The sequence below is a fragment of the Capricornis sumatraensis genome, chromosome X (genome assembly GCF_032405125.1).
Source record: "Capricornis sumatraensis isolate serow.1 chromosome X, serow.2, whole genome shotgun sequence".
Taxonomy (NCBI): Eukaryota; Metazoa; Chordata; class Mammalia; order Artiodactyla; family Bovidae; genus Capricornis; species Capricornis sumatraensis.
Genome location: NC_091092.1, coordinates 2,487,195 through 2,500,556, shown reverse-complemented (window position 1 = coordinate 2,500,556; position 13,362 = coordinate 2,487,195). Strand labels below are relative to the sequence as shown.

Here is a 13,362-nt window from a genome sequence, read left to right as displayed (position 1 = left end):
TGGAAAATTCAGCAATGGCCACAGGACTGGAAATGGTCTGTTTTCATTCCAATCCCAAAGAAGGGCAATGTGAAGAATGTTCAAACTACCCCACAATTGAACTCATCTTGAAAGGTTGTTGTTGAACTATGAAAAGATGCTAGAATTCTTGGCCTCTGGAGGAGAAGAATTGCATCCAGGGCCAGAGATGAGGCTTGATCGCTCAGAGCTTTTATGTAATAAAGTTGTATTAAAGTATAAAGGAGATAGAGAAAGCTTCTGACATAGGCATCAGAAGGGGGCAGAAAGAGTACCTCCTTGCTAGTGTTAGCAATGGAGTTATATACACTCTCCAATCAGTTAATACAGTGAATCAAAAGAATGTCTGGAGGTTGTAAAGACCTCACTAGACCTACTCCTATAATTTACATTTTAAGATAACAGGATTAGCCAGAAGGCTTTTTTCAGAGACTGTGCTTAAGTGGGATAGATTATTGTTATATAATCCTAAGGAATGTACAGGGAAAAAAAAAAAAAAAGTTTGTCCTTTCTTCCTCCTTGAGAATTCCAGACCCCTCTCTCCTTGGGGACCCCTAGAGTTCTTATCAACCTGCCTAGGAAATGAACCTCTCATCCCCCTTTTCTTTTAGGAGAATTATGTTGCCAAGGGGAAGGGGCCTCATTTTCATTCCATAACTACTTCCTGATGTTTAGGGGTATGGTCCCTAAATTGTTGAGGCAGCATATTCTCCTAACCCTCATATTGAGGGTCTCTGATCCAGGGGCCCCAAGTAATGGTTGGATGAGGCTAGGCTCTAGTAGGAGCTTGGACAACCATTAGTAACTTAAAAGCCATCATACGACTAGAAACAAACCCAGTTACACAGTTACAGATGCAGGGAGCCAACAGCAAAAATAGAAAAATCAGAATTATTGTAATTAAGATAGTTTTCCACCATGGGGAACAAGTTACTATCTCCCAAAGTGAGGCAATTGAGGCTTCAGGAGTATCCATAGGCCCAATCATCTTGTTCATGTGTTTAGTAAAATGAGCAACATTAGTGCTCATATCAGGTATATATGTACAGCATTAGGTATGAATAATGACACAAGTTCCTCCTTGCACAGCTGTCAGAATATCTAAAGCCAATCTGTTTTGTAAAACCACCTTTCTAATTTGTGCTTCTTTGGCATTAAGAGCTGAAATAGCTTTTTGAGAATCTTGTAATGCCTGTTGAGTAAAATTAGTCAAAGCATCCACTCATAGCATAGCATCTGTAGTTCCCAAAGAGGGAACAAATGCTGCTGCCAAATAATCTTACCGGTGAAATACAGACCATGCCCACGGAGTTTTAAGGATGGGGTAAATTAACAGGCTTTTCTCAAGCTCTGAAAATATAAAGACATGAATAAAGACTAGACCTAGGGTGCATCTCCCTATTCAACCAGGGGGAAGCCATGCCCATAGGTAAGAGCCACATATCCAATATGTCTCGTTTGGAGCAAGCCAGTGTGACTGAGATATCCAGTACCAATCAGTGCCTAGCCAGACAAAGGGAAGACCTGAGTTGGGATTGGAAAACAAGGGAATAATTTACATTGCATATTTCCTGAGGCAAAAATCCCAAGTGTTTTCAATCATTATAATTAAGTTGTTGACTAACTGCTGGGGATGGCTCTATTTGTTCCCAGCATACAGGGGCAGTAGATATTAGACATCTTTTTTCAGGAGTAAACCGTATAACCCCATCCCATATTTGATAAACGTCAGGTTAAAAAAAAAAAATTAGATCTAGACTTATTTGCCAACCGAGTTAAAATCAAAATGAAAAGTCACATTATGGCCATAGTTACATCAGTCCATCTTAAGGTTGTGAGACGTCTTCAGATGAAGAAGAGGCATCACAAATGATTGTTGTTAAAGGTATTGACAGACTTGGAGAAAGTATTTTCCTTGAAGTGGAGATGTCCACCACAGGAACCCCTCTACTGATGAAGAGGGGAGTGCTCCACAGACCCAGTAAACTGATTGTGGAATTCAGCATAGGAATGAGCCCAGGATAAGAAGGCATTATCTTGAGGATCAAACGGCATACTCAGGATTTTAGGAGTCAGCAGAAGTAGGCTCACATAGATTATCAGGCCCATCTGAAAAGTACAAAGTCAGAGCATAGACAGTAAAGACATAAAATGAAGTCACTTAGTTCTGGTCAGGGTGCCACCTCTTAACTCGAGTGTGATGTACCCACGAATCAATTCCTGGGACTTTGACAGCTGTGGGAGAAGAAAGAATAACCTGGTAAGGGACTTCCCAGAAGGGCTAGAGGGATTGGCCCCCAAACCCCAATGATTTTATGAAGACCTCTGTTCCTGGCTCAAATAGAGGCTTGTTTGACTCAGAGGTTGGGTCAGGAGTCATCTCCCACAGTTCTGTTAATGCCTGTTGAAAAGCTGAGAGCTGAGTTACATAACTAGTTAATTCCAAGGCTTCAGGGTCTATAACAATGTCTGTGCATAAGAAAGGCCTTCCATAGATACATTCAAAGGGGGGCAGTGCCTCTTTTTGGGGGCAGTTCGAGCCCTCATTAAAGCTATGGGTAAGACTTTAATCCAATTGTCCTACATCTCTTGAGTTAATTTGTGCAGATGTCTTTTGATAATGTCATTAGCTTTTTCAACCTTTCCTGAGGATTGGAGACTCCAGGAACAGTGTAAGTGATATTCTATTCCTAGAGCCTTAGACACCCGCTGAGTTACAGCAGCTTTAAAGGCAGAGCCATTGTCACTCTGAAGGCTCCGTGGCAGCCCAAACCTGGGGATAATTTCATGGATTAAGATCTTTATAACCTCCTTAGCCTGTTCACTGCAACAGGGAAAAGCTTCAATCCATCCAGTAAAAGTATCCATCCAAACTTGTAAGCAAGAATACCCATTAGCTTTTGGCATATGAGTAAAATCAATTTCCCAGTCCTCTCCAGGATACTTTCCACTTTGTTGTAATCCAGATTTTGCTAGTTTTTCAGTCTTTGGGTTATTTTTCTGACAAGCCTCACACTTTTTGATAATATTCTTTAAAGTTTTCTTTACTTTTTTACCTTCAAACAAACGAGAAGCCATCTGGTAAGTACTCTCTGCACCCAAATGAAAGCTCTGGTGTAAACCCTTAAGAATTTTCCACTGAGCATTTCCAGGAATTATTTGTCGTCCATCCTAGGACTGTAACCATCCTTTATCAGTAGTCTTTGCTCCTCTTTTCTCGTATCTTTCTAATTCTTCCTCAGTATATTGTGCTTTTTCCTGTTCCACAGGACCTGTCCAGATCAAAGGTATCTGCAGTGAAAGGGTTTCGTAAAGTGTCGCTTTTCTGGCTTGACAGTCAGCCAACAGATTACCTTTGGCTACTTTACTCCCATCCCTGCTGTGCCCTTTGCAATGCATAACAGCTACTTCTTTAGGACAATATAAAGCAGTTAAAAGTCTCTCAATCTCTCTGAAATGTTTAATAGGTTCTCCTGTTGCTGTTTTAAACTTTCTTTCCATACTGCAGTATGAGCATGTAAAGTCAAATAAACATACTTAGAATCAGTGTAGATATTTACCCGCTACCCTTTGCTTAACTCTAGAGCTCTGGTCAGAGCCACAAGCTCTGCTAACTGAACAATGGTTCCCTAGGGGAGAGATTTTGCTTCTAAAACCTGTTCAGCAGTCACCACTGCGTAACTTGCTTTGGTGTGAAGTCCCTCAGTTGTGTCCGACTCTTTGCAACCCCATGGACTGTAGCTTACCAGGCTCCTCCCTCCATGGGATTCTCCAGGCAAGAGTACTGGAGTGGATTGCAATTTCCTTCTCTAGGGGATCTTCCTGACCCAGGGATTGAACCCGGGTTTCCCACATTCCAGGCAGATGCTTTAACCTCTGAGCCACCAGGGAAGCCCCCATTTCATTCCGAACAAATGAACTGCCATCTGTGCATATTTCCATGTCAGGATTGTCTAATGGAGTATCCATTAGGTCTTCTCGAGCTGCATAGTTTAAAGTTAGAAATTGGGAACAATCATAATTAGGTGTTTCATTTTCCTTCTCAGGAAGGAAAGTGGCAGGATTTAAATTTCCACAAACTTTAAGCTTAGTTACAGGTCCTTCTAAAAACAATGACTGATATTTAAGAAGCCTACTGTCTGTCATCCAAATATTAAACTTAGAATTAAAGATTCCACTCACATCATGAGAAGTCAGTACAATAAGGTTTCGTACATTAATTATTTTTAAAGCTTCAGCCAGTGAGGCCACCCATGTGAAATTACACCTAATTCTCTTCTTAGATAAGCAATAGGTTGCTGGTGAGGCCCTTGGTGTTGTGTCAAAACTCCCAACGTCATACCTTTTCTTTCAGTGACAAACAAATTAAATTCTGACCCTGTGGGCAAGCTCAGAGCGGGAGCTTGCAGGAGAGCAGTCTGAAGAAACTTAAAAGCCTTTTGAGTATCTGGAGACCAAACCAGTTTGTTGGTTTGGGCCTGCTGAGTTTCAGCTATAAGTTTATATAAAGGCCGGGCAAGTTCCCCATGACCGGGAATCCAAATAGGACAGTAACCTGTAATTCCCAAAAATCCTCTCAATTGTCTTAAAGTCATAGGTAACGGACGATTTACTATAGGTTTAATTTTGACAGGGAGGCCTCAGTTCAGTTCAGTTCAGTTCAGTCGCTCAGTCGTGTCCAACTCTTTGCGACCCCATGAATCGCAGCACGCCAGGCCTCCCTGTGCATCACCATCTCCTGGAGTTCACTCAGAGTCACGTCCATCGAGTCCGTGATGCCATCCAGCCATCTCATCTTTGGTCATCCCCTTCTCCTCCTGCCCCCAATCCCTCCCAGCATCAAAGTCTTTTCCAATGAGTCAACTCTTCGCATGAGGTGGCCAAAGTACTCTAGTTTCAGCTTTAGCCTGGCGTGCTGAAATTCATGGGGTCGCAAAGAGTCAGACACGACTGAGGGACTGAACGGAATTGAACTGATTCCCAGTGGGGAGGGCGGTTATCTCATCATCCCTCTTCCCTACTGATTCATTGCCAAGATATTCATCTCCATAAGCAACCGCTTTTCCCAAAACTCGAGTTTTTGAGTTGGGAGTCAGCGTTTGTCCCAGATATACATCACATGCTTCCAAGTAAGGTCATAAAGCAAAGTAACACCTTTAAAAGCTCTAATATATTTTTATGTGTCCTCTCAATACTCTCTCAGATTCTCCTTGCTTCTTTGTATTTATTGATAAGAAAAAGGCTTATTAACTCTCATAGACTGATTATTTCTCCTGGTGGGTGCTTCATGAAGAGGCAACAGCTTGTGTGGCTTTTCCTCAGTCTCTCTGGCTGCTTTGCACATATGAACCCAGAGATAGATTGGAGAAACCTGCTTTTCTTATTCTCTTTGTCTCCTGTCCTCCATCTCATCTAGCAAAGTAGGAGGACTGGAGGGAGCTGAAGGTGTCATACCCAAATCTATACCCTTAGGACACAAGTCTGGCATATTTTGCAGAGAGACAAAGGGCAACCCATACGCTACTTCTACGTATTTCCTTTGTTTTCTACAGAACACGCCTAATTGTAAAACAGTATTATACTTAAGAGACCCTCCAACCAGCCACTGTTCACTGTCCTCCAGTGGGTATCACAGCCATACAGTATCACATAGGAAGACCAGGTGTATCTTCTTTAAGCCTTGGGGATCAAATCTATCCCAATTTTTCAGGATACAGTTCAAAGGAATGAGGCTGGAATTGTTAGCTCCCATCTGTAAGAGAGAAAGTGACCAGTACCCTCTTTCTACCAGAGGTGTCCCTCCCTGCTCTAGACGGGGGTGTAGACAGAGTTTACACCAAAGTTTGCTTTCCTGGTTGGACTTAGTCTGTCCCTTACTGATGCAAGCGCCATACTCGTCCCTCCCAGTTCTACCACTGAGATGGGGTGGGGATGCACCAGCGGTAGACCTGATGGCATTCCTGACTGCCGTCCAGCTCCTCACCATTAAAACCTTGCTTACCTCTGATGCCACCCAGGGTGCAATCACAGGAACCTTCTAGAATGCCTTCTAAGCTAAGGCCGTTGAGGGAAATATTCGTCACCTGAGTGACTGTGCACGACCCTGAGTCTATTCCTGACCACAATAAGACCGATACGAACATAAAACTGAAATGTTCCTTCCAGGCATCACCACACCAGTATAAGAGCCTCCTCTGGTCCAATAAGAGCCATGGTTACCAAAGGGGGAAAAAAAAAATGCAGTTCCAATCTGAGTAACCTTTAATTTCAGAGATGCTGTTGGAGCTAGAGGTCCATCTAACTTCCGAACTTTCAACTCCTAGCGAGGCTAGGTGCTTCCTAACTACCAATCCAAGTTTGGGACCTAAGGCATAGTACACAGTAACAGCATAGATCACAAGTCCCTTGAAAATCTATGATCTGTATAATTAGGTTAGTACTTCTAATTTCCAAGGAGTTATGAAATGGTCAAAGAGACCAAAAAGTTTGACTGAGAAAGGAGAGTTTGGTCCAAACGCTTTGACCATTTCTGATCGGTCCCTGAAGGAGACATTGGGTACCTCTTGGCATTGGAAGGTAGGTATAAACCCCCAACACGTTTCTGCCATAAGCTGTATGAGGTCGCCGTGTAATCACAGAGCAGGGCTCCTCACTTTCTTTGTACAGGGCATTTCATTCATTCACGCAAGCACACCAGAGTTAGCAAAGTACAGCAGAAAATGTGTTCACTAGGAGAACAAAGAACTAGAGCTCCAAGCATCCTTACATTGTCCTGAAGAATCCCGGGCGAGCCCCCCAAATGAAAGGTTGTTGCTGAACCACGAAAAGATGCCAGGATTCTTGGCCTCTGGAGGAGAAGAATTGAATCCGAGGCCAGAGATGAGGCTTGATCACTCAGAGCTTTTGTGGTATAAAGTTTTATTAAAGTATAAAGGAGATAGAGAATGCTTCTGACATAGGCATCAGAAGGGGGCAGAAAGAGTACCTCCTTGCTAGTGTTAGCAATGGAGTTATATACTCTCCAATTAGTTATTACAGTGAATCGAAAGAATGTTTAGAGGTTTTAAAGACCTCACTAGACCTACTCTCATTATTTACATTTTAAGATAACAGGATTATCCAGAAGGTTTTTTCCAGAGACTGTCCTCAAGCAGGATACCTTTTCGCTATATAATCCTAAAGAATGTAGAGGGGAAAAACAAAGTTTGTCCTTTCTTCTTCCTTGAGAATTCCAGACCCCTCTCTTCTTGGGGACCCCTAGAGTTCTTATCAACCTGCCTAGGAAATGACTCTTTCAATCTCATACACTAGCAAAGTAATGCTCAAAATTCTCCAAGCTAGGCTTCAACACTACATGAACCTAGAATTTCCAGATGTACAAGCTGGATTTAGAAAAGGCAGAAGAACCAGAGAATAAATTTTCAACATCCATTGGATCATAGAAAAAGCAAGAGAATTCCAGAAAACATCTATTTCTGCTTCTTTGACTACATTAAAGCCTTTGACTGTGTGGATCACAACAAACTGAAAAATCTTCTTGAGATGGGAATACCAGAACACCTTACTTGCCTCCTGAGAAATCATGAGGATCAAGAGGATTTGCATCAGTTTAAATGCAGATCAAGACACAACAATTACAATCAGACATGGAACTATGGACTGGTTCAAATATGGGAAAGGAGTGTGTGTAGGCTGTTTATTGTCACCTTGTTTATTTAACTTATATGCAGTGTCTTCATGAAAAATTCTGGACTGGATGAAGCACAAACTGGAATCAAGATTGTTCAGAGGAATATCAAAAACTTCAGATATGTCAATGACACCACCTTATGGCAGAAAATGAAGAGGCACTAAAGAGCCTCTTGATGAAAGTGAAAGAGGAGAGTGAAAAAGCTGGCTTAAAATTCAAAATTCAAAAAAATAAAGATCATAGCATCTGGTCACATCACTTCATGGCAAATAGACGGGGAAACAATGGAAACAGTGTCAGACTTTATTTTCTTGGGCTCCAAAATCATTGCAGATGGTGACTGCAGCCATGAAATTAAAAGACAGTCCTTGGAAGAAAAGCTTTGACAAACCTAGACTCCATATTAAAAAGTAAATACAAGGAACAATGGGATACTTGTGTCTTTCTCAATTTTGGTTTCTTCAGAGTATATGCCTAGGAGTGAGATTGCTGGGTCATATGTTGGTTTGACTACTAGTTTTTAAGGAATCTCCATACCATCTTCCATAGTGGCTGTATCAATTTACTTTCCCAACAACAGTGAAAGAGCATTCCCTTTTCTCCATACCCTCTCCAACATTTATCATTTGTAGACATTCTGGTGTGAGGTGATATCTCAATACAGTTTTGACTTGCATTTCTGTAATAATGAGGGACGTTGAGCGTCTTTTCATGTGTTTGCCAGCCATCTGTATGTCTTCTTTGGAGAAATGTCTATTTTTGTCTTTTCCCCACTTTTTGATTGGGTTGCTTTTTTTTCTGGTATTCCCATTGTTCACTGCATCACTATTTACAATAGCTAGGACATGGAAGCAACTTAGATGTCTCTCAAAAGATGAATGGATAAAGAAGTTTGGTACATTACATAATGGAATATTAGTCATAAAAAGGTATGCATTTGAGTCAGTTCTAATGAGGTGGGTGAAACTAGAGCCTATTATACAGATGAAGTAAGTCAGAAAGAGAAAGATAAGTATTGTATTCTAAGACATATATATGGAATCTAGAAAAATGGTACTGAATAATTTATTTACAGGGCAACAGTAGAGAAACAGACAGAGAATAGACTTATAAACATGGGGAGAGGGAAGGAGATGTATGGAGAGAGTAACACGTAACCTTAGATTACCATATGTAAAATAGATATCCAATGGGAATTTGCTGTGTGATTCAGGAAACTCAAACAGGAGCTCTGCATCAACCTAGAGGGGTGGGATGGTGAGGGAGATGGAAGGGAGGTTCAAAAGGAAGGGGATATATGAATACCTATGGCTGATTCATGTTGAAGTTTGACAGAAAACAACACATTCTGTAAAGCTATTATCCTTCAACTAAAAATAAATAAATGAATTTAAAAAGAAAAAAAGTAAAAAGCAGATACATCACTTTGCCTACAAATGTCCATCTAGTCAAAGCTATGTTTTTTTCCAGTAGTCACAAATGGATATGAGAGTTGCACCATAAAGTAAGCTGAATGGCAAAGAATTGATGCTTTTCAGCTGTGGTGTTGGAGAAGACTCTTAAGAGTCCCTCGGACTGCAAGGAGATCAAACCAGTCCATCCTAAAGGAAATGAGTCCTGAATATTCATTAGAAGGACAGATGCTGAAGTAGAAGCTCCAATACTTTGGCCATCTGATGTGAAATTCTGACTAACTGAAAAAGACTCTGATGCTGGGAAAGATTGAAGGCAGGAAGAGAAAGGGTCGACAGAGGATGAGATGGTTGGATGGCATCACCGACTTGATGGACATGAGTTTGAGCAAACCCCAGGAGTTGGTGGTGGACAGGGATGCCTGACATGCTGCAATCCACGGGGTTGCAAAGAGTCAGACACGACCGAGTGATTGAAATAAAATGAACTGAATGTATATAGGTATGTGTTATACACCAAAATGTTGGATTTCAGAATCTCAGTGAAATTTGTATTTAAAAATTAGGTTAGCAGGATATGACAATTGAATTTAATTTGCATTTCTATAAATATGAACATTTGAAAAATGATGACTCTTGCATCTTTTAATGTAGTTATCTTAAGTTTGTCCTCATAATAAAATAGAGTTTTACAAATTAAGTTTCCTCTGAAATTTAGCTTCAGGCTTTTGATAATCCATTATGAAGTGCATTGCTCTATTATCCTAATCAGTTATGAATTATTTTGAAATCTGTTTGGGAATTCATAGTGAAATGTGTTTATAGGTGTGAAATTATGATATTTACTATGCTTAGTGTTTTATAGATTCACATTAGGCAAATATTCCCATCAGTTCAAGTCATATGGTAGAACTTAGGTTAGAAGAAGAAAGAAATTTGCATACTCTAATATTCCTGCAGGTAGAATTGAGTTCTTTGTTTTAATTAAAGCAATGATTAATGCACAATAAGTTTTTATGGTGTATGATTTGACTAGTTGGCTTAATTAGGTGAGAAATTATATGTTTTACTTATATACAGACTGGCTTTGCTTAAACAATGAAATGCTGCATGTTTTCTAAAAGGTTTATTGTCTTCTCTTGAAGATTTTTCAATTGGCATAACATGAGGCTAATTAATCTTGACAGAAGTGTATCTTTCCCCTCCTATTTTGTGTTTGAGTCCCCTAAGAAAGCAGTATTATATTCTATAGTTGAAGAAGCTTAGACTTTTGAGTCAGCCAGATACAAGTTTGGATTCCATTTTTTTCTTATTCATTCATTTGGTGAGTACATTTTCAGTTGGCATTGAATGGCCTCTCTACTCTGGAGAGTGAAGAGAAAGATAAACATATCTTTTGCCTTCATGGGATTTCAAGACAGGAAAAAAGACACAGCTGTGTATAACGGACTTTTGGACTCAGAGGGAGAGGGAGAGGGTGGGATGATTTTGGAGAATGGCATTCTATCATGTATACTATCATGTAAGAATTGAATTGCCAGTCTATGTCTGACGCAGGATACAGCATGCTTGGGGTTGGTGCATGGGGATGACTCACTGAGATGTTATGGGGAGGGAGGTGGGAGAGGGGTTCATGTTTGGGAACACATGTAAGAATTAAAGATTTTAAAATTAAAAAAAAAAAAAGAACTAGTTCAAAAAAAAATAAATAAAAAAAAAATAAAATTTATTGAGGTAGACAACCAAGAAGTAAAAAAAATAGGAGCTTTAGACTGTGTCCTTTAGAAGACTGCCTGAGGTGTCAATAGGTATACCATAATTTGGGGGGGAGAAATGTTCTCAAGATCAACATTTGTGATGGGAAATAAGGCAGTAAGATTAGAAAGAGATGAGATGAAGTGTTAACAAAGGTCTCAGAAGGTTCTTCCAAATATTCTAGGGCTGATATGATTTTCAAAGTTGTATTATCCTGAGTCAAGGGCCCTGGACCTTTGTATACCTGCATCTACCAATCATTGGATGTGACCTACTTCAGAGGAGGGAGTATGGCCTTAAATTAAGAGCTGTTTCTTTGTTGAATGGTAATTCTGGAAGAATGACTCTGCTTAGAACCATCAGCTATCAATATTCTAAAGCAGTTGGAGTAATGAACACCTCATGTATGAAGGAGAGCTGGCAGGCAGTTCAGCACAGTATCCATAACATATTGTGATATGTGTTTAGTAGGGACTATGTAAGTATACAATAAGTCCACATAGAATTATTAATCTTCCATTGAGAAGGGTCAGGGAATACTCAAAATAATTGCTTGTAAAATTAAACATGTAGAATAAAGAGTTTTGGGAATGGCTATCAGGAGCTATGCATTCATATGTAATTTAAAATGCTAATAGTCAAGGCAAAAGAAAGCACTGAGTATTGAGAAGACTAAAAAATGTGGTTAAATTCAGTTAGGAGGAAGTGTGGGAAATGAGTACCAAGAGATAAATGGGCTAGCTCATGTCTTCTCTACTATGCAAAAAACTTAATCCTAAGTACCAGGTGACTTTGATCAAATTACTTTCCCTTACAACTCCTTACTTTTCTGATCAGTGTAATATGAAGAAAAAACTACCCACTCCCAAAGACTGAATGAGGTAACATAATGATTTCAGCATGGTGCCCGACAAGTGCTAAGTACTCACCCTTCCATGTAAAAATATACAAGACAGGTTATAGACTTAAGGAAATAAAAATTCCTTCAGTTCAGTTCAGTTTCTCAGTCATGTCTCACATTTTGCAACCCCATGGACTGCAGCACACCAAGATTCCCTGTCCTTCACCATCTCCCAGAGCTTGCTCAAACTCATGTTCATTGAGTCGGTCATGCCATCCAACCATTTCATCCTCTGTCGCCCCCTCCTGCCTTCAATCTTTCCCAGAAGCAGGGTCTTTTCAAAGGACTCAGTTCTTTGCATCAGGTGGCCAAAGTATTGGAGCTTCAGCTTCAACATCAGTCCCTCCAATGAGTATTCAGGACTGATTTTCTTTAGGATGGACCAGTTGAATTTCCTGGCAGTCCAAGTGTATTTTCCAACACTACAGTTCAAAAGCATCAGTTCTTCGGTGTTCAGTTTTCTTTATAGTCAAAATCTAATATCCATACATGACTACTGGAAAGACCATAACTTTGACTAGACAGACGTTTGTAGGCAAAGTAATGTCTCTGCTTTTTAATATGCTGTCTAGATTAGTCACAGCTTTTCTTCCAAAGAGTAAGCCTCTTTTAATTTCATAGCTGCAGTCACCATCTGCAGTGATGTTGGAGCCCACCCCCCCCAAAATGGTCTTTCACTGTTTCTCTTGTTTCTCCATTTATTTGCCATGAAGTGATGGGACCAGATGTCATGGTCTTAGTTTACTGAACTTTGAGTTTTTAGCCAACTTTTCACTCTCCTCTTTCACTTTCACCAAGAGGGCAAAACACTCTCTGACATAAACCACAGCAGGATCCTCTATGACCCACCATCCAGAATATTGGAAATAAAGGCAAAAAAAAAAAAAGAACATAATTAAAATTAAAAGCTTCTGCACAACAAAGGAAACTATAAGTAAGGTGAAAAGACACCCTTCAGAAGGGGAGAAAATAATAGCAAATGAAGCAACTGACAAAGAATTAATCTCAAAGATATACAAGCAACTCCTGCAGCTCAATTCCAGAAAAATAAATGACCCAATCAAAAAATGGGCCAAAAAACGAAACAGACATTTCTCCAAAGAAGACATAAAGATGGCTAAGAAACACAGGAGAAGGTGCTCAACATCACTCATTATCAGAGAATTGCAAATCAAAACCACAATGAGGTACCATTTCACGCCAGTCAGAATGGCTGTGATCCAAAAGTCTACAAGCAATCAATGCTGGAGAGGGTGTGGAGAAAAGGAAACCCTCCTACACTGTTGGTGGGAATGCAAATTAGTAGAGCCACTATGGAGAACAGTGTAGAGATTCCTTAAAAAACTAGAAATAGAACTACCATGCGACCCAGCAATCCCACTGCTGGGCATACATACCAAGAGAACCAAAATTGAAAGAGACACGTGTACCCCAATGTTCATCGCAACACTGTTTATAATAGCCAGGACATGGAAGCAACCTAGATGTCCATCAGCAGACGAATGGATAAGAAATCAGTGGTACATATCCACAATGGAGTATTACTCAGCCATTAAAAAGAATACATTTGAATCAGTTCTAATGAG

General features: G+C 40.2%; 1 protein-coding gene across 1 annotated transcript; it reads right to left on the bottom strand.

The window, feature by feature from the left end:
• Positions 1-737: 737 nt before the first annotated feature.
• ERVFC1 (Endogenous retrovirus group FC1 Env polyprotein) lies at positions 738-2,127 on the bottom strand. The gene is given in 6 exon segments (XM_068962034.1): positions 738-790; positions 793-1,573; positions 1,575-1,754; positions 1,756-1,795; positions 1,797-2,004; positions 2,007-2,127. Coding segments are annotated over 6 exon segments (1,383 nt in total).
• Positions 2,128-13,362: the final 11,235 nt, after the last annotated feature.